The following is a 20,284-nucleotide window of genomic DNA, read 5'->3' as shown; positions in this document are numbered from 1 at the left end:
TTGTTTGTAGCTGCTGGGACTATGTACAAAAATTGATGCGTTTTCATAGTTGGTACAGCATACTGAGGGGGCCGCCCCTCTCTGGCATCCTGTTTCGGGGGTTCCAGGCGGCTGTAGTTGTCTCCTAAAAGCTCACTGAGAAACGTTGGCACGCGGCGCGGTTGCTATAGGAGGGTCCATCCCCAAACTATTCCTATCGGTGTAATACCATGATAGCAAGCCCGCGTCCTTCAATGTCCTCGTTTACTTTTCGCAGCTATCCAATTGAGGGAGGTTTTGTGGCCCTCTGCCAAATTTCACGCTGAATCATCCGTTCCATGTAGATGCATTTAAAGCAGTTAACTCCGACACCATTTGTCATAATTGTTTGCGAATATGAACAAGGAGGACTATATGTCCAAATCAGACGTGGTATAGTGGTTCATCAAGCGTCGCACGCGTCGCCTAGTGTTCGTAACCGGCACCTCGTTGCCACGGGCTACAGTAATAGTCAGCAATAGAACATCATCACAATCTCGAGTAGTTAACTCACCTAGCTGTCTGCTGCGATCGGGGCCCGGCTGGGCTAGCGTTGTTTTGCTGTCGGAACTGTCCTCCGTTGTACGGACTCGGCGCTCGAGAGTCACCATTGTTGGGGGCTGCTGGGAACAGCGGAACGGAGGGATCCACAGGTGACCTCGGAGGGCCCTGGTGGTGGCCGTTGCCTCCCAAGGGAGTCGAGTTCGACATGGGTCGAGCGCCCAGCATGGACGAGTCGGTTCTGCGGCGCATGGAATCGGAGGTAATAGACTCGTTGTCGTCATCCAAATCAAGACCGGGCTTGAAGCCGGCCTTGTCGCCTCGAGCAGTCGCACCAAGGGCTTCCAACTCGGTGGTTCCGGTGAGCTGGCTTTGCGACTTCATGAACGAGGCTCGGTCGTCGGCCATGAATTGGTAACGGGTATCGGGGTTGTTGCGGACAAAGACGATGATAGTCGTGGCAATAACAACCAGAAGGAGAACAAGAGCGAAAATGGCGTTAAAGAAGAATAGAATGAGGCCGATGACACCGTTGACCAGGGGTGGCTGGTTGAAAACATCCGAGAAAATCAGAAGGAAAATAGCGTTGATGAAGTTAATGACGCAAATGGCGATGTTGAAAGAGTTGGTGCTCTTGTCCATCCATGGTCGCAGGACACTGGCTCCGATCAGGGCAATGGCCTCAATAAGGAGGAAACCAACGGCCTGAGCAGTTCCACTGCCCTGGGCAAAGGCGATGAACATGCTCTTGACCAGAGTGTAGCCCACAACAGGAATGATGAAGTAGTAAGCAGAGGCCCGGAACTGAATGTACAGGAAACCCCACTTGTTCAAGGCCTGGGGATCCGAGAACAAGATGTAAGCAGGGTTGCGGTGCATGGCGACAGAGCGGCGAGCGATACGGATCACCTTGGAAGCAGCCCAGCCCAGAGTAGCGGTCATGCCGAAAAAGAAGAACACGGCCAGGACGACTTCGGCGGGCGAGTCAACCTGCGTAAACTCCCAGAGGCAGAGAATGCTCATCTGGGGGTAGCCAATGAGCGTAAGACGGAACAAGATGCCCTTCAAGACCGTAAGCCAGCCGTTGCGGAACTCCAAAAACGTGTCGTGCTTGATCCACTTCTGCTTCGCGGCCATCTCGCACCAGCCCTTGAACGCAGCCACGGACAAAGCGGTGATGAGAACGAAGAGGCAGAAGAAGGTCAGCCCAGTCATGAACAGGTTCGTCGTCTCGATACCGGCCTTGAAAGCCACACGCTGAATTCCATAGACGATGTAACTGCCGGATCCGGTCTGAATGTTGGCGCGCCTCATGAGTGCGGTAGCCTTGGGCATCATGGAAGCCGTACGACGGAAGACGTTCATGGCGGTCTCAGGCAGACCACGCTTTTCGACTTGAACAGATACGGTGGTCAATGAATCGAAGATGGTGGAAGGGGGTTCCACCAGTAGCACGTTGGTACCATGTGAAGATGTCCTGCATAAATCCAGCCTTGATAATGCCCATTGACCATTGGAAGTCTTGAGTCCATGCCTGAACCACGGGAGGTAAATGAACGGCAGTAAGTCCGAGCATGGCTTGAGCCTGGAAGAATCCGAAGAGCGACAATGCACCAGATGCGATGTGAGCGGCAGCGTTCGAGTGGCCCAGACCATTGATGACAGCCGACGAGACGAGAGCCAATCCAGCAACAACAGCCAGAATCCATTTGACTCCAACCAAATCGACCGTCTTACCGTTGGAAACGTCGGCCTCTACGCAAGCAACACTTGGACCCCTATCCGTCTTTCCATCCGTCATGTTCAAGAACACGCGAACCGTGGCATCCAAATCGGGGAAGTTGTAGGCGATACTGGGAACTTGCTTGATGGCGGCCGCGTCAACAGGAATATTGAATTTCAAGGGGATCTTTCCGGCAGTCATGGGGCAGAGACCAGCAAGTTTGGTGTCGCAAGGGTTGATGGTTTTGCGCATGATTTCGTAACCGTAAGCGGAAATGGCGAAGTCGAATACCACATGACCTTCTACTGATGATGTCGCAACAATATTGACCGAGGCGGAGTTGTTGTTCGGCGTGAAAACGACGTGGAAAAGACTGGCCGTGAAACTCGAGTCCTCCTGGCATGAGTTGAGAGAGTTGGATGTAAGCATCGGCTCAGCAGAGGCGGTACCAGGAAGCACCGACGCCAGTGCTGTTAGAAGGGCCAGCGGCCGCAAGGAAGAGAACCTCATGTTGAGTGATGTCGTGTAAAAAGTGGTGGTGGGTTGATTAGAGGATGTAAAATATCCGGTAGTGTAGAGAGAAGGCCTTTGTCAGCGGTATACAAAGCCCGAAACACGTCCACCGCGTGCTTCTATGTTTCTCTTCGTCCTTTATTGAGAAGCAGATGGTTCGGGCGGCGGCCAAAGATGTGGAATTTGCCTGTCAATCCGAGGTGTGGTATGAGAGGGTCCGATCCGATACAGAAGCGTGGACGGCCCGGATATTCAAATAAACAGCAGAAGAATTTCTGAAGTAGGTGTAGGTAGCGAGAGTGGTTGGCGACTGAATGGGTAGATATTATCCGTCGTCGTTCGGGATTTTTGGATGTGTGTGTGTTAATGTGTTTTCGTTGATTTGATGATCGATCGTCCGGTCGTCCAGTCCGAGTCCGCGACCCTTCCTATCAACTCTAAATGAGCGCAATGGTGGCAACGTCACCAAAAGGGTTACTAAAAGGGGGCCTGAGGGCCTATTAAAAATGAAAAACGAAGGCGAGCAGAAGAGGATCTGCTCTAGACTCGAGCGAAGTTGATATCAACCCGTTTCACGGAAATGGGCGATTTGGAGTCTTTGAGGGGGGGAAGATGAGGGTTGAGGAATGGGGGAATAGTGGGGGAAAGGGAGGAAGAGGAAAGAAAAAAGAGACTGGACTGGTCGTCTTGGGGATGGCAGCGTGGTGTTGACGGAACAGGAGACGGTCGGGAATGGGAAGGGGGACCTCAATCACAGAAAGCAGGAGGGTTTGGCTTGGCTGGAAACCGGGATGCGCTGGGATGGCCAGTCTGGGCTAGCACTCGTTTGGGCAAGGACCGGTACAAGATAATTGCCAAGCCCAGACATGCAGGTGGGTATGCACCACGAGAATACGGGGGTGGTCAGGGGGCGTGCTGGACGCGCTGTCAGTGGACGAGACAGTGGCACAAATCAAAACGGGACGCCCGGGGACGTGAGAAGAGTGGGAATGCAGTGTGAGGTTGACCAAATTACGCACTCCCACCATGGCGCGGCCCATGTACCTCGAGCAACCACTGGCCGCATCCCCTGAATTGAGCCTGTCATGCTGCCAACATGGGGTACCTGGATTGCGCCCAAATTTGGGTGCTGGCACCACCCGCTGCTCAAGTCACTTTTGCTACCAAGCCATCACTCAAAGACGCCAAGGGCTGAAGGGTCAACTTGAATGTACAAGCGAGGCCTGATGCATTTTCCGAAAAGATCGCATCAAGTCGCGCGCGTCCCCCCTCCTGAACTAGAAGCTTGGCTTTCGAGTGCCGCAATGGATGCATTCTAGACGTACCTATCGACTACATACAATTGGCGATTGATTGATTCATTGACTGAGACCCAACGCCAGCTGGTTGGTACTGACAGGATTCAATGTTCTGACAGCATTCATGAGTGCGGGTGGCAGCGGTCCACGCAGAGATCGCTTCCTTTACATTCATCATGAGGGTAGAGAGGAGTAGCAAGGCAAGCTTTTTTTTTTCTCTTCTTCTTCTTCTTCTTCTTCTTCTGCTTCTTCTTTCAATGTTTTGACTTTTGGCCAAATTAAACCTTGCCCGGCGAAGAGGCAGCGGTCTGCTGGCTGGTCTGCTTTTGCTTCCATGGCACCAGGGCGAATACACACAATACACGTACAACGCTGCTGCTATTCAGGTATGTGCATGCAGATCATAAAGATTCATCCATCTAGGAAACAACTATAAAAAAACGTGTAACCCGCGATGACGGCATCCGCAAACACCAATGTGCATCACCATCTTAACTTCTGGGACAAACATGTAAGGCTGGGGTGACATAAGGGGGAATATGCTCGCGTTACGAATCAAGGGCCCATCTGATGTTCTGCAGAACCTCTCTTTCGGGGCTTAGTGCACTGTAGCTGGCCGACGATCGAATTTTCGCGTCCGTCAATCGGGCTGCTGGCCATTCCAGTCGCCATCCCGAAAAACAGGTTCAGGTTGAGGTTCGGTGGGCAACGTTGTCTGCAATCAACTTCAGTCAGTCGCCGTGATGAGACTTCGTGAGACCCGGTATGCCCGGCAGCGGTGCAGCACCAGCAAGAAAGTGTGTGTGTATGTGCTGTTGGTGATGCTGCACAAGTCTGCATTCGCCTCTCGCATAGCATGGCAACGTTTCGCAATACTTCGACCTTGACCCCTGCGACAATGCGTGTTTTGGCCGCCGTACCAAGCTAGCAAGCAGATCACTGGGGTGTTTAGCCCGTGGCCGGGGCTTTTCGCCAACCGCCCATCCCACACCATCTCTTCTTTTTTCCATCTTTCAATCCCTCTAAAAGTAAAAGCATTTGGTTCGTAAGACCGGATGGGTGTTGCACTGCCACCCCTCCGGTCGCCCTGAATTGCGCCTGCTCCAGTCAAGTTTGACCCATTCCAGGGAAATTGGCAGATTGGCCAGCGAGCGATTCGGCCGCCGGAATGAAATCTAGCAAATCGTCTGTCTCCTTGATTCTTTGGGAAGTTGGGCGTGTGTCAAAACACTGCAAATCCCTAATATCGCAGCTGACGAATCTCATCTCATCTCTCGTGATGTGATTGACCTCAATCAACCGTTCCGAGATCTTCTTCACCTCGCCCATCTCTGACCCAGCCGCGTAGCCGAGCACCAGCATCGGCAAGCACGCAAGGACTCGGCCACCGCTGGCACCACAGCCCCCGACGCCCGTTGACGCCAATAGTTCGACTTATGTACGGTATAGTGCGCAGAGCTAATCACAAGCCTGGCTGGCAGCTCTTGTTTTGCCGCCAGCCTGCAAGCCAGGAACTCTAGTCCAAGGTTGAGGCTCGGCGCGCGCTGGGTCATGCTTGGCAGGGCTTGGAACTATCGTACAGACTACAGAGCTCTCCCTTGGCCGGCATCCATCTCAGCATCATCCCGAACGGCGTTCTATTGACGTTTTCTTGGCCGCTCGTCCAACCATCGCCTGCCCCGTTTCCTATTGGACTTCGCCATCGGCAAGTGCAGCTACAGATGCACTTGTAGGTTCAGTCCATATCATTGTTGACCATTTGCCAAGGGACCAAGGGACCATTTCTTCAGGCCTCGTAAGCTCGCTGGAGACTGCATCGCGCTACCTAATCTGGCGGGGAAGGGGGGGCTCCACGAGAATTGAGTAGCACTGTACCTCCGTAGCGGTCGTGTCGAAATTGTTGCCGGGTTCCGCGAAACACCTGCCCACTTCTTTCTTCAACACTTGGGTCTGCGCGGTCTGGAAGTGATTTTCCGTTTCGTCGACACAGATGTGTTTTGCTACGAAGACTCACAGATTACCTGCGTGCCTCTGACAGATTCGTAGATCTCCAGAAAGCCACGGCCTCGGCTTCGTTCTACCCACTTTCTCCCGTGTATCAGCTGAAGGCTAGTTGCAACGTTATTCCCGTCTCTTGGTCGGCAGTCCAGAGTTCAGACTTCAGACTTCGGCCTGGCTCCTACCCGAGTCAGCGACCCCTACAAATATCTGTTCACAGCCCTCTTGGCTATTTCTAATTATATGGTTTTCCTTGGTCAAGAAACGAATACTCTAATATATTATATCATCCTATGACTTCTTCAACCCGGCTTGACACGTCTGGCAATTTGATTGGCTTCTGCCCTTTCTGCTGTTTCTGAGCACGAGAACGGCTCTGGCGGCTATAAATAAGTACCGTCTGCGATGTTGCACTGGTCCGGAGCCCATGTCTGGTGATTATGTAATCTTACTTCCAATAGAGCCAATACGGTCTCCTCCATCCTACCGCATTTCTATAGCCGCCAAACCATCGTCGGCGACAACGGCATCTCATATCTCATATTAATAGGGCTTACTGGATCTGAAGAACCACGTTTGGTCTCTCTCTCTCTCGTACCGAAGCACTGGTACTGGGTATGATTGCCCGGCGCAGCGGCCGGGAGGGGAACACATCAGATTGGACCCTTACAACGAGTACTTGAGGTCTAACCTGCCAGTGATTTCCACTGGACGCTCCCAGAGCCTATCACAGGATTTGGTTCCTTACAATCAATCAATCTCGAAATACGCCCAACGACAGTAAGACCTAATGCAGGTACGTATTGTGCCCTACAGTAAAGTGACATCCACACACCACATCACCCCATTTTGGAATGGGAATTCTCGTCAAATGGCAGTGAGCAATTGAACAAAGGACGCGGGGCAGAATGCAGGAGAAACTGTTGGTCGTCGTTTAATTGTTCCTTTAGGCGCCAGGCAGCGACACATGCTCCCCCTCCCCCCTGTGACAAGTGCGGCCTATCACCACGTTGCATCTTCTACCCTCTCAAAAGGTGACCCTTCGAGAACCCTCGTCAAATATCAGCGGACGTGAACGAAAGACGCGGGGGTAGGTAGCGACATTGGTGATGATACGATGCTCCATGAACCAGGTACTTGCATGCAGCCGCTTTTAGAACTACGTAGATAAGTACGGCTCATTTAGAATCCGCGAGCTCTTCGAGCATTGCATACAGTAAGTACTTGGTATATATTAGACCGTCTCCTCCCCGGAGCCAGTAATTGTGTACAACAGCTATGTAAAGGTCCCGGGGTACATATAGTATTTCCTTCATATACATTCGTAATATATATTATACATTACTATCGTTTCTTGCTATTATCTGGTTTTTTTTTTTTTTTTTTTTTTTTTTTTTTTAATCCACCACCAGCCTCTTCTATCCTGTTGATACATCCGTCTATCTATTTGCAAGCAAGTACGTTTCGCTATGCTAGAAAAGCTGCCACTCCCGATCCCAAGGCTTGTTACCCCTGGAATAATCGATACCGTGCTTATAGCTGCCCGTCAGCTCCTCCTCGTCGACGCCGCAGTGCGTCTGCCCATCGCGACCCTCGAACCAGCCCAGGCCGTACGTCTTGCCGAGGCTCTCGAGCTTCCGCACCATCTCGGCGTTGGTGAACTTGGCCGTGCCTACAAAATCGTACAGCATCTTACTCTGGTGCATAAAGGCCAGCACGCTTGAGATGGTGTTGGGCTGGCGTGGTAGGAACGGGTGGCGCCTGCGCACAAATACAACGGTGGCCACAACGAACATGTAGAGGAGAATGAAGCACGTGAGGGTCAGAGAAACGGTGAACGACACGACCGTTTCCTGGCCAGAATTGATGGCGTTTCCCACGCGACGTGAGTTCCCCGAACCAACATCGTCATGGTTCTTTCTGGTCTGGTCGATAAAGTCCCTGCCGGACACGGTTGCTAGACTAGTTACGAATATCGTAAGAGTCTCGGCAAGAACGGTACCAAAGCCAACCAGGAAGACCATCCAGTGTCTGTTGAAAAGTGCGCATAACGCCACCCAGGCGAATGGCATGGCAGTGTAATCAAGTGCTAGAGTCTTCGCTGGAGCATGCCTCTTGGAAAGTATGTAATAAGGCTCCATCATCCGAATGTCAGTCTCGAGGGATCCCCATGCCAGTTTGATACAGACTGCAAGAGCGGTAACCACCCAGGGGCTTTGTCCGTTAGCTCATTTACATTGGTAAACAAGACGATTGGAACAAAAGCCAAGAAGAACAGTATGCCAATGATAAACGGCACACCTCCCGCCGCCCGAAGCATGAGCGGATGAGGATTCTCGGATACGTCGAATTCTTTGTGCTTCTCATTGCCCTTGGTTGTCTTTGGAGACGAGTCGTCCGGCGCCAGCGAGGAGTTGCGGAGAACGTAACGGTGATTCTTGAGTTTATGATGGATGTCCTTGGGGTTGGCGACATCCATATCCTTGAAATCCATCATAATGTGACTGACCACTGCCATAGAGGCTAACCCGGCAATACCTTTCACGTCAGCTAGGAGCCCAGACCTCCTACTGTGTAGTTGGTAGAATAAGATGCAGCCCAGAACTGCTATAATCACAAATGTACTGGTAAGGAGTCGGGAGAACACGGCACTCATGACGATAGTTTTTCCCACTTGAGGGTTGGCTAGGCGAGCGGTTCTGTCCGGGAGCATTATGATTGATGCAGCCCCTAGTGTAGGAACAAGGGAGACGGCCAGCATCGTTGCGATGGATGAGACTGCCACGGCATAATGTTTGCGTTGTAAGGCGCGGAAAGGCCGTGAAAACCCGAAAATGGTGATGTAGTCGACATTGATCGATTCGGCAGCAAGCGCCCCGCCTTCCTTGGACATTTGATAGAACGCTTCCAGTCGCTGGACTTCTGCATCCGTGATCTGCCATAGCACACCATATGTGACTGTTACCAGTGTCGGCACAAACCTCAAGACGAAGTAATGAAAAGGGTCGATATCTTCAGGTGTAGTAAATTTCAACAGAGGCTCCCGAGTCGATGATAGATAAATCAACTGTACCCCGACGGCGAGAAGGAGGGACAGTAGGATCAGAGCCAGCAGGTATGGCCACCGCATCGAGAAGGGTCTCCAATTAGGCTGTGGATAAAATATTTCTGTGTTTCTGTTGGATTTAGGAAAAGTGGTTTCGCGCATATGGTTGGGATCGACACCTGAATGAGTTGGGCCGACCATATTACTCAAGTCCACGCCGGACTGCTCGTCGGCTGGCTCTTCGATGATAACTTCTATGACGGCCCCAGTTTTGTTGGCTTCACTTTGCCCCAGACCTTTGATGGTCTCTTTCCTGGTCGTTGGTTTCCGCCTCAGCGTGAGGGAGCGCGAGAAGGTTCGCTTCACCGTAGGGCTGGTTGCTAGCAAGATGTCGCTTTTGATTTGCGTTTTAGGGGCATCGCCAGCCCCTATGCCTCCCGTCAACTGACCACTAGCCTCTTGCTTTTGTAACAACTTTTGAAACTCTTCGTCTTGGGCGCCCATGGGCCCTGAAAAAGATGTCACATCATAGAGGGACCCGTAGTCTTCTCCCTCACTGCCTGCCGGTTGACTTTCAGATGCGGCAAAGGGGGCTGCAGCTTTCAGTAAGGACATATCATAGCCCTCATCTTCATTGAGGGCATCCCGAGTCCTTGCGCGAAAGCTTTTACCTCGGGCATGCCGGGATGGGATTTCACCAGCTGTGTCCACTGGCTGATATCCTGCTGGGCTCCTAAGGGGAGTCGACCATAGACCAGCAGAGTACGAGGGAATGCCCAGCGTTGACGACTCATATTGCGACTGTATAGAAACCAGAGACTCTCGCCCCTTGATGCGCGAAGACGAATGTTCATCGTAAGGGCTCTCCGATATATCCGAGACCTTGTGTGATAAACTGTGACGAGACCGGGCCGTGGTCGACGCTGAGTGCCAGGGGTCGTTCTGCTGCGCCATGGTTCCTATTGCGCCGATAGTGAGATGCCATCAAAGACCAGATGTCAAATGGTTGGAACGCTGCTGATGGAATGAGCGATCGTAGTGTAACGAACGGACGCCTGGGTGTAGGTATTGTTCATATGTGGATAGATATGAAGATTACACGGCCAGTCCAGGCGAAAGAAGAGGACTTAGTGGCTGATGGCCAAACAAACAGACACAGGGGCTTCTCGGCAGGAAATGGTTCGCAAAGTAAGGCATAGGTTGACGATGAGGGCTTAGTCACAAGACAGAAACAGCCTGCGCTTTCTGCAGTGCTGGTCCAAACCTTCCGGGTCTTGTAAGATAAGGTATACGATGAAGATTTCCCAGCTACGGAGAAGGTAGGGTAGGGATGGCAGGGCAAGTTTGATGGCGCCGAGGACAAAGCTTGCCTGCAGGAGCGAAAACAAGGTTACTGGGCCATGGACATGAGATGGAGAAGACAACCCTTGGCTTGGGTTCAGCCCCGAAACGCCAAAAGTTGGTCGGGTCGCCTGAGGCACCTCAGCCCCCAAACGGAAGAGACGGGTGGAAGCCAGCAGGCGGTTTGATCAGCACGACTTGCCCAGTTGGGTGGTCAAGGTCGGCTCCGAGTGCCCACGCTCGTCTGTCCGTCGGCACGCCAGCCCAGCCAGCTCAGCATCGTCAATAGCTCTGGCGGCAAGGGACAGGACTAGACCTCTTCTGGGAGGCTGGTGAAGCAGGGGGGGGAGAAGGGGAGGCCTCGTGCTCCCGCGATTTGGCCCAAAGGGAAGTCGCCAAATTCTGACATGGCGGGGTCCCGTCCAATCAGCTTCCCAAACTTTATTTTCGGGAAGGGGGGCGGCCTCGTTTTAAAATAGCAGCCGCAAACACTCATGAAGTCGCTTTTGGCAAGCGGCCTTCTCTTATTTCTCTATTGAGCACTTACTCTGTGTGTGTGTACAGAACAGCCAACTGCACAGAACAGCCAACTGCACAGAACAGCCAACTGCACAGAACAGCCAACTGCACAGAACAGCCAACTGCAGATTTTTATTATTATTATCATGTACGTGTTAACATCGGGGTGCGTGGAAGGGGAGCTAGATCGGAGGTGAGTCGACGGGAGGAGGCGAATCGATCACTGCGCATCTCTACAGCGGAAATCTTGTGGCGCATAGGTATGCTATTGGTACTGAAGACATTTCGGGGTGGGTTACTTGGCACGTTGGTGACAGGGCTAAGCAAATACCTGCCAAAAGCCCAACGGCAACAAGCATGTGCCCGCAGCTGTAATGGACCGATGTGAATTGCCCCATACCCACAGGCTACAAGAGTGATCCCGGATGTTCAAGGGGGCGGCATACTGGCCATTTGTCTCGTGTATCGAAACATCCGGCAAGGAAAGCGGGAGCTGCGATGCACTCGGCTTGGTCATCGTCCAGTCGCCAACGGGTTCCGATCCAAGGCTGCTCAGTCATTTGAACCTGGCAGAGCAACAACTCCATTCCGACCACGGGCCAGTCTGCAGGTTTCACCATCGAGGATGAAAAACAAAAGGCAGGAAAATAAAAGTTCTCAACGCTATTGCTTTTCCTTGCCGGTTTGTTGATGTGATATGTTCATCCGGTGTCTTCTTAGTGAAGGAGATGGCTGATCGCAAGTCCCAGTCGAGTATATCGTGAGTCCCTGTGCAAGAATATTTGAGACGTAATCTACGGGCCGGCGGTTTCCGTGATCCGAAACCGTGAGATGGGGTTCTGAAGACGCTCCCCCGAGTCAGGACCCGGCCAAAGGGGTAGGTTCCGTCGCCCTGCATATATTAACCGGAACAGCATCCTGGGGCCAAAGCCACACCGGGCCATTTTGAAGGGTGTTATCCGGTAGGAAAGGTGACATGCGAGCAAGGAACACTTCGGCAGCAGAGACGAATCAACTCGGATTTTGGCAGATGTCTCATGTCCATCGCATCGCCAATCCTGTTCCGAATGGGATTGATCCAGTGCCAATGCCCAAGGAATATATGTGGTAAGCACTTCGCCTGTGAATCTCACGTGGTTTTTTTAGGACACGAAGAAAGCTATGAGCTACACATACTCGTAGCTTACTGCCGTATCAAGACCTTCGGTTGGCATATGACCAGCAACAAGAGGTGGAAGATGAAAAGAAGCACTTATGTATCAGTATCCAAGATACCACATCGTTCACCTTGTCATCGCTTTCAAGCCATATAAAGTGAGGGAGAAGAAGAGCGGTGTTTAATGCAAGCCCTCTAAGCTATGATCGAAGCCATAGCAACCCATCGAAGCGAAACCGGCACCCACGGGCGTCAGATGGATGAAAGCTTCTTCCAAAGTCGTGATAGCTTGGAGCAGCTTAGCTTCTTCTTCAGCGCCCGCCTCAATACTGCCGCAGCTGCACACCACCCGTGCGTTTTCGCTTCCTGTGATCTCGAGATAGGTGCACGCCCATTTGAAACTTTCCAAAATACTTACCTAGGTAGACAGACGGCTTGTCTCAATGTCGCCCGCCGGTATAATCCAGTCTAACATTGGGCCAAAAAGTTCTACCGTTCTCCGCCACAAAACCAACGAAAAAGTAACACGGCAGATTAAGTATCCAGTCAGCAGCAGATAATCTGATTCGGGGACTTCCACCAGTCCAGTCCAGCCCGATCAGTGGCGCTGTCTGGGACCAGCGCTACTCCGGACGGGTTCCAGTCCATCAGGTAAATAGCAACGAACCCGGGCTCTTGTTCCTGACTCTCCCCAGTCGCTCTAGAAACTCCGGCCTAGGCACTGAGTCGTGCTGAACGGAGCCGTTGATCAATCGAAACGTAGGCTCGCTCTAAGAAGCGGGCGAGTCGTATCACATAATACCAACAACTATCAGTAGTCCAGCGTTACGTCGTAACGCTTTATTACCGAATGTTGACAGCCAGATCTATAGCGTCTCATCGTTTCATTACTTTTGCAGTTTCAACGTTTGTTCACTTGCCTACTCCGTTCTTCTCTACGATAATAAGGCAGCCGATATAGATTGTGTGGAGCAGTGTAATGACCCAAGCTCCTCCGCCCCGTTTGCTTCACGACCCCAGCTTTGGCGCAGATTGCGAAGGAAGAGAGAAGGAAAGAAGGAAAGAAAGAAAACCCGGTTCGACGTCGCGTCATTTTCAGAAACAACGTTGATGGGAAGACCGATCGTGTGGTCGTTGAGCTCTAACGCAACCGCGGATTCGGAGGATCCGACTGTGCTGCGGTGGTGGATATCAACCAAGCTTGGTCCGATTCTTGGGGCGGCTGAGGATTGGAAAGAAGCTCTTGTTGGCTCGTATTGCGCCAGTGAGGATCCCAATTGGAAATTTCCCTAGGTGATGACGATAGACTAAAATAAATAAGTTGGTAATGCCGCGCCTTCTCGAAGGCACCCTGTAATCTCGCACGGGCAAACTCGTAAATGTTAGGCATTCTGACTTCCCAGGTGAAGAAGACCCCGGTGAAAGAGTGGGGGACATGATCGGGCCAATTAAAGTCGACGATTAGGTTTGACACCAAAAGAAGAGATGAACAACACGGACACTGGAGTCCAGCCATGGTTTGGCAGCTCGTGGGTGAGGCAAGATGAGACGAAACGTCTGTATTTGTGTGTGAAGAGCCAGTTGGATCGTAACGGCTGTGGTAAGATATATACAAGAATTTGAATTTACATTTTCCATTGTCCCGCGAGATGAGAAATGTCATCTAGTGTCCCCCCTGGGATTTCCCCGTAAACGCCTTGTTCAAGAAACTTGAGAGATATGGTCTTCCTTCAAGGCCGCAAAGCGGTGCGTTCAAGTGCCCTGGAAGTAAAATATCCCAAGAAGAAGAAGCAGATTTTGTGGCTTCTCGTGACCAGTCGCTTAAGCGCCGGCAACGGCCTCGTTGAGCCACCAAGTGACCTCGGATCGGCCGACATCGAGGCTGCCGAAGAGATCCTTGAAGGCACCCTCGGTAACATCGATCGAGCCCGGCGCGCAGCCAGGGCAGGAGTCACGGATGGTGGCCTGGGTGGTCTTGCCCTTGGCGCTGATGGTGATGGTCTTGTCGCAAAGGATGTTGGCAGGCTGATCCACACCGTAGCTAGTCTTGCCATTTCCGACCTTCATGAACCAGTCCTTCGAGACAGCGACGACGTTGCCCTTGGGGGTGCTGTCGTCGTAGCCGCAAGATCCCATACCGGGCTGGTAGTAGGTGATGTCACCAGTGAACTTCTGAGCGCTGCTGGAGCCTCCACCAGATGAGGGAGCAGAGGGAGCCGGCGCCGGCGCGGCCTGAGCAGTGGTCTCTGCTGGCGGGGGAGGTGCGACCACGGTAGTAGGAGCAGGAGGGGGAGGAGGCGGGGGTGCAACAGTGGAGGGCTTAGGGGCCGGAATGAGAGTCGTAGGAACAACGATCGGAGCAGGCGGGCTGGTAGTGACAGGTGCCGGGACTGGCTCCGGAGATGGCTCAACTGGCTTGACAGCTTGCACGGTGGGCTTCACTTCAGGAGCTGAAGAAGGGCTGGGCTGAGGAGGCTCGAAAAACTGAGCATCCGGGGCCTTGCTGGTGGTGGGCTTGGCGGCAGGAGCGGCAGTGGTGGTGGGCGCGGCTGTCGAAGTCGCAGCGTCATCAGCCCAGACGGTCTCAGTCACCCACTCGGTGGTCCATTCGACGACCAGGTCGCGCTTCTCGTGGTTGTGACGGCGGGCATGGCCGTGGGGCTGCGCAATGGCGACAGAGGCCAACAAGGCGGTAGCAAAAGTGGTAGACTTCATCTTGTAGAAGGGTGTTGATGCAAATATCAAAGCAAGTCGAGATGATCAAGGACCCAGCCTGATAGGGGTATTGGGAAGTAATTCCAAGTAGTGTTCTAACTCAAGGAGTGGCTTGCTTTGTCAACGGCTGACGCTCGCTTGCAACGGAAGAGTGCAAGTTGATCGTAAGAGGGTATCGTGTCGCAAAGTGCTGTGGAGGTTCGTGACCTAGTCCAGTTCCTCCGAAGAGAATGAGTGTGGTGAGCAGGTGTCTTGTGTAGAGGCCTGAAATGAGTGTATACAGTGAGCGCTGCTCATGAAAGGAATGTTGTGCTTGTGTGGTTGGTGATCACAAAGGGGAACTGATCATGGTCGAGGTGAAAGGAAGTTGGCTCTCTTTATCTGCCTCCCTCTGGGCTGGGCCAGCAGGGGCGCCATGGGGAGCGGGACAAAGACAGGCGAGGGAGTCCCGGCGGAAGGCAGGGGGAGAGAACGTTGCTAGGGTCTGGTCCAAACAATTCGGGCCTAACTGAGTAGAGGGCATCGGCCTAGAGCATCTCGTTTCCTGTCCGATGGGCCGACCCTATTGGGTGGATTTGGGTCTAAAACAAAAGGCGCACTTTGGGGCTGCGGCTGGTGTGGGTAAAGTCTGCAAAAGCCTTGAAGAAAAAGACTAGTCGTAGAGAGGGAGCGAGCAAGGCAGTCAGTTAGTGAGTTGGTGGTGGCACATCATCACAGGCTGGCGGCCTGCTGGCGTCGTGGACAAACAGAAACCGGGGGTGCATCCGCCCGACTCTCCAAGGTTGGTACCTTGCAGCCTGCAGGGGGGCCGCCATGATCCAAGAAGCCAATGGGCGAGCTGACTCTGCCCTGTGTGCCCCCTTGAATTAAACTGGATTAGCTCGACACAAGGGCAGAGCGCATCCGTTCCTGGCGATCTCTCCAATCCCCGTTGCGCAACCGGGAATGGTGGGCTCACAGGCTAAGCTGATGCTCGTCGAGTGCTGTGCTATATCGTGCGTCGTACTACTCCGGGCTACCACCCAACACACCCGTGGCTTGCATTAGTAGGCCTCCATCAGCGCATCCTGCTTGCCCGCTCTCCGCTCGTGTCGCCTTCACGACCAGCCCGAAGAAAACTCTTGCAAACTTCAGCTCCACCGGCCAGGCTTGACTGACACGACTGGCTCCATACGTACGAGCCAACAATTGCCATTGCCTTTATTAGCTTTCGAGCCTGTTAGCCCCTCGCATGTGTACAGCCTGCCACGGAAGTAGGCAGGCACGCAAAAGCAACAGACGGGTGGTCCTTGAGGGATTGATCTCCGAGACAGAGATCGGTCGACTAGCAGCCGGTGATGGATGGCCCATAATTAGGAATATCTAAGCGTAAGCCCAGCGGTGCGGCGATAATAATGCTGAGCCTGGCACGACTCGGCGATGCAGTCAGCGGTTGCTCCGAGGGGGGTAACAGTTAACCACACACCGCAGCCTGCGAGACGAGGATCGGAGAAAATACAGAAGTTACATGATGAAAACCGAAGTCAGTGGTGCGCGAAAAAGCGGGAGACAACCCGACTGCAAGGAAACACCCCCGCTTTAGGGCCCTCACTGCCCATGTCGCAAATCGGTAGATTGACGGCATATCGCCCTGTCGAGACCAACAGTTGGTCCATGACATATGCATGTGTATGTAGTTAGCACTACTACATACTATGAGAGATAAAAAAATCTCAAAAAAGATCGAACCACGGTCGGGGGACACGGATCTCGGTTGGAACACGCAATTGCCTTCTCAAAAATGGGGCAATAAAGCACATATGAGGGGGATGGGGATGGGGGCGCATTTGACCGACTGCAGACTACTTCGAGAATCGGAGAGAATTTGAGGAGAACTCGAGGCTGTCTGACGGCCAAGCTGAAAGAGCCAGGGAAGTCGGTGTAGCCTAGGCCAGCATTCTTGAGCATCAGTCTTGGAAGAGAGGGCCACTGGACGTCACTGGAATCATAACCCTTCCATTGAGATTGGTCTGGGACGTCGCGTTCTATTCACGTTCAAGAAGCACTCTGACTCTCCCGAGTCTTACTTCTAAAACTGTACAGAAAGATGTTCTCGCGGGAGAAGACTTCACGGTCTTGATCGACAAGCTCAACAGTCTGGAAAGCCTTCTGGGCCTTCTTGAGAAACTGCATGTCGGCCCGTCTCCTCTTCTTAAAACAGAAGTAGATGGTTGCAGACGGACACAATGCCAAGAGGTCAGACAGGGTCGCGAGAAGCAAGGGGAATGCAGGTTCGAAATAGACGCAGTCGGCGGCTAGAATGACATCTGGCTTGAAGTTGATCACGTCTGACCCGAGCGGCTCTCCCCTGTGACACCAACATGCGGTCAGATTTTCTGCAATTAGAGATGGCAGATGTAGAACGAGATTCCATGTAGGTATACTGGTGGCACGAGTCCAAGTTGAGGCGTGGTCGTCGTCGGCAGGATTCCACTTACCAGTTCAATACAGCGGGCTGGACCTTAGAGCCAAGCTTGTTCAATGCCACGTTCTTCTCCATGAGGGGCAGCATATTAACCTGGTCGGTAACATACACAGGTTGCGTGATGTCGCATCCACTGGCTACACCAAGTCCAACCAGGCCTCCACCGGCACCGAGTTCTAGACTGTCGTCATGGCGTGAAGTATCAGCAATCGGCTTCTGCAGATCCATACTCCTCACTCACTTCTCCCCTCCCCTCGTGCTGGAAGCCGGAAGCCTGAAGCCTGAAGCCCGTACGCCCCACTGGTTTCCTGGTAACAAACACACAAGAGGATACCTAGGGTAACAAGTCATCATGCGCAAGTCGGAACCCACATTCTAGAATTTTGTAAATCGTTTCGGTGGTAACGGAGCATGTGCTTTGCCAGGACCATACCAGCTGGCCATGCCTGCCCTCCATTGCCTGACTTCAGGTCTTCGTGCAGCTGGATGGCATCGGCGAGGAGGCCCGAGAAATCGAGATCGGTCGTGGCCGCTGCTTTGAGTTCCCGTGGTGGTGCCAAGTCAGTGCCGATGGCAAGTGGTGAAAACTCGGGGGACGGTGACCGCGACGTTTTCGACTCCATGGTGGTTATATGAAGAAGGGAGGAAGGGAAGGGAAAGGCAGGACACATAGTCACTTTTTTGAGGGCGATGTTTCAGCAAAGTTCCTCTGGGTCAATACTCTTATCTCCTCCTTCCTCCCTTGCCCTTTGGGCCCTTTGACTCAAAGGCGGGTTCCCTGAGGTGCAAGAGGTTATTCGACTGGCAGGGTCTGTTAGTGCTAGTCTGCCGGCCCGTTTGTCGGCGATCGTGGATATGACCTCAGCCTCCATTTTCCCCTGCGCCCTCGAAACAAAATGCACACAGCAGACCGTCCTTAATCTGCGAGAATCCATCCAGCTTCGCAAGAAACCCGATCGACACATATTCCGGGCTTCGGGTAGCTTTTTTTTAAAAAAAAAAAAAGAAAAAAAAGAAAGAAAAAAGAAAAAAGAAAGAAAAAAACAGAGGAAACTGAAGAGACAGTATATGTGCATTTTGTTTCGAGGAACCCACGTTTCCCTACCTCCATCCCAATCTCCCAGTTCGATACAATATTGGAGGGATGGGGGGTCCTGATTCTTCATCTTATCTTAACCCCTCGACGGCCACATACCAAACCAATGTAAGTATCGGTCTTTGGAGGCAACCCTTTGCGGTAACCACGTGCTGGGCCCGGCAGAGGAATTTGACCGTCTAGTAGCTGCGCGGCGAGACATGTCGAATTCCACGACGACGCCGTGACGATCGACGCGAAGCTGTCGCTCTACGCGTTTGGTATTGTATGTGGCATTGCCACCAAGGTCGCCCTTTACATGATGGCTTCTCTCGTAGACAACTTGCTTGAGCTCTCCCCTACTATTGTATGGATGATGTGTGTTTGTCTCGTCACCTTATAACATTCGTTTGCGCATCGAGCGCTGTATAGTTGGCGGTGGTATGCTCTGTGCATCATGAAATCGCGGCGGACTCTAGTAGCGACGATCTACCTGTTCGTCTGCTGGGCTGAATCTTCCCCTCAAGATTATTTCCCCATCAATTCACAATTACCCCCGGTGGCTCGCATTTCGGAGCCGTTCTCGTTCACATTCTCTGCCTCGACGTTCTATTCTCCCTACCCGATGTCATACAGTTTGGTGAATGCCCCTGGTTGGCTCTCGATCGACAGCAGCAGCAGACGCCTGTTCAGTGAACCAAAAGAAGAAGACGTCCCACCTGGCGAGGTAGTTGGGGTCCCTATCAAACTGCAAGCAAGGGACAAGTCGGGCACGACGACGACGAACGCGACGTTGGTGGTGTCAAGAAATCCATCCCCGAAAGTGAAGATTCCGCTTGCCACCCAGGCGCAAAGATTCGGTCCCTTTTCGCTTCCATCGTCACTCCTATTACATCCGTCAAATCCATTCGCCTTTACCTTTGACCGGAACACGTTCCAGGCAGACGGGGCTTCGAAGTTGAACTACTATGCAGTGTCCGGGGACAATGCACCCTTGCCGTCATGGATCAGCTTCAACCCTCAAACCCTATCTTTCACAGGTGTAACTCCTCCGTTCGAATCATTGATTCAGCCTCCGCAGACATTCGATGTACAGTTGGTAGCTTCCGATGTATTCGGATTTGCCTCAGCCCCCGTTGAAGTTTTCGTTGGTTGTTGGGACCCATGAGCTCATATCGACATCTCCGTTGATTGTGCTAAACGCAACCAGGGGGCAACAATTCGAATATACAGGCTTAATAAATGCCGTGAGGCTCGACAACAGACCGATAAGGCCCGAGGAAGTGAGGTCGATAACAGCATCCAGCCTTCCCAGTTGGCTTGCGTTCAATAACGAGACTTGGGGGTTGAGTGGCATGCCTGGGCAGACAGCAACTGCCTCGAACATCACCGTGTCGCTGCAAGATACATTTTCGGACACCGTCAACATTACTTTGGCAATAAATATTCTCACGGACTTGTTTCGCCAAAACTTCACTGATCTCAACGTCACCGCTGGCACCAGCGTTTCGGTGGACGTGAAGACATTCCTATGGGATCCGTCAGATGTAGACCTGGAGTTGAGCAACGAGCCTGCTGACTCCTGGTTGAAACTGGAATCATCAAGTCTCGTTATTTCCGGAACTACCCCAAGTGTGCAGGATGCATTGGACAACGCAGTTACTGTCACTGCGACATCCAAGAGCACCAAGCAGAAGGAGACGCGCACGATTAAGATACATATCGATCCCAGTGATATCGTGTCAACAAACACGGGCATGCCAGCTCCCACAGCCACGGCAACAACAGAGGCACATACGGCAGATTCCACAGCGAAACCCCCCTCTATTGGCCATACTCCTCTCTTTGCTTCTGGTCCTGTTGATTGCAGCAATTGTAGTGTTCATATGCCTCCGGCGCAGGAATCATAAAGCCGAC

General features: G+C 52.5%; 5 protein-coding genes across 5 annotated transcripts; 1 reads left to right on the top strand and 4 right to left on the bottom strand.

Moving 5' to 3' along the window:
- Positions 1-444: 444 nt before the first annotated feature.
- PG997_006109 (transient receptor potential (TRP) ion channel domain-containing protein) lies at positions 445-2,752 on the bottom strand (the record flags this gene model as incomplete). Its single annotated transcript, XM_066810424.1, has 3 exons — positions 445-478; positions 533-1,913; positions 1,966-2,752. The coding sequence occupies 3 exons, from the start codon at positions 2,750-2,752 to the stop codon at positions 445-447; spliced, it is 2,202 nt and encodes a 733-aa protein (XP_066669347.1).
- A 4,771-nt stretch (positions 2,753-7,523) lies between these two features.
- On the bottom strand, positions 7,524-10,051 carry PG997_006108 (uncharacterized protein; the record flags this gene model as incomplete). The annotated part of the gene is made up of 2 exons (XM_066810423.1): positions 7,524-8,165; positions 8,288-10,051. 2 exons carry the CDS (start codon positions 10,049-10,051, stop codon positions 7,524-7,526), a joined length of 2,406 nt encoding a protein of 801 aa, XP_066669346.1.
- A 3,883-nt stretch (positions 10,052-13,934) lies between these two features.
- PG997_006107 (riboflavin aldehyde-forming enzyme) lies at positions 13,935-14,828 on the bottom strand (the record flags this gene model as incomplete). Its single annotated transcript, XM_066810422.1, has 1 exon — positions 13,935-14,828. The coding sequence occupies one exon, from the start codon at positions 14,826-14,828 to the stop codon at positions 13,935-13,937; it is 894 nt and encodes a 297-aa protein (XP_066669345.1).
- A 1,712-nt stretch (positions 14,829-16,540) lies between these two features.
- Positions 16,541-17,915, bottom strand: PG997_006106 (methyltransferase-domain-containing protein; the record flags this gene model as incomplete). The annotated part of the gene is made up of 6 exons (XM_066810421.1): positions 16,541-16,598; positions 16,660-16,852; positions 16,895-17,175; positions 17,306-17,473; positions 17,534-17,626; positions 17,665-17,915. The coding sequence occupies 6 exons, from the start codon at positions 17,913-17,915 to the stop codon at positions 16,541-16,543; spliced, it is 1,044 nt and encodes a 347-aa protein (XP_066669344.1).
- A 1,807-nt stretch (positions 17,916-19,722) lies between these two features.
- On the top strand, positions 19,723-20,277 carry PG997_006105 (uncharacterized protein; the record flags this gene model as incomplete). The annotated part of the gene is made up of 1 exon (XM_066810420.1): positions 19,723-20,277. The coding sequence occupies one exon, from the start codon at positions 19,723-19,725 to the stop codon at positions 20,275-20,277; it is 555 nt and encodes a 184-aa protein (XP_066669343.1).
- Positions 20,278-20,284: the final 7 nt, after the last annotated feature.

This window comes from Apiospora hydei, assembly GCF_038363865.1.
Source record: "Apiospora hydei strain CBS 114990 chromosome Unknown utg000005l_segment0_segment0, whole genome shotgun sequence".
Lineage (NCBI taxonomy): Eukaryota > Fungi > Ascomycota > Sordariomycetes > Amphisphaeriales > Apiosporaceae > Apiospora > Apiospora hydei.
The sequence above is the reverse complement of the archived record's forward strand: the minus strand, read 5'-3'. Positions and strand labels throughout refer to the sequence as shown.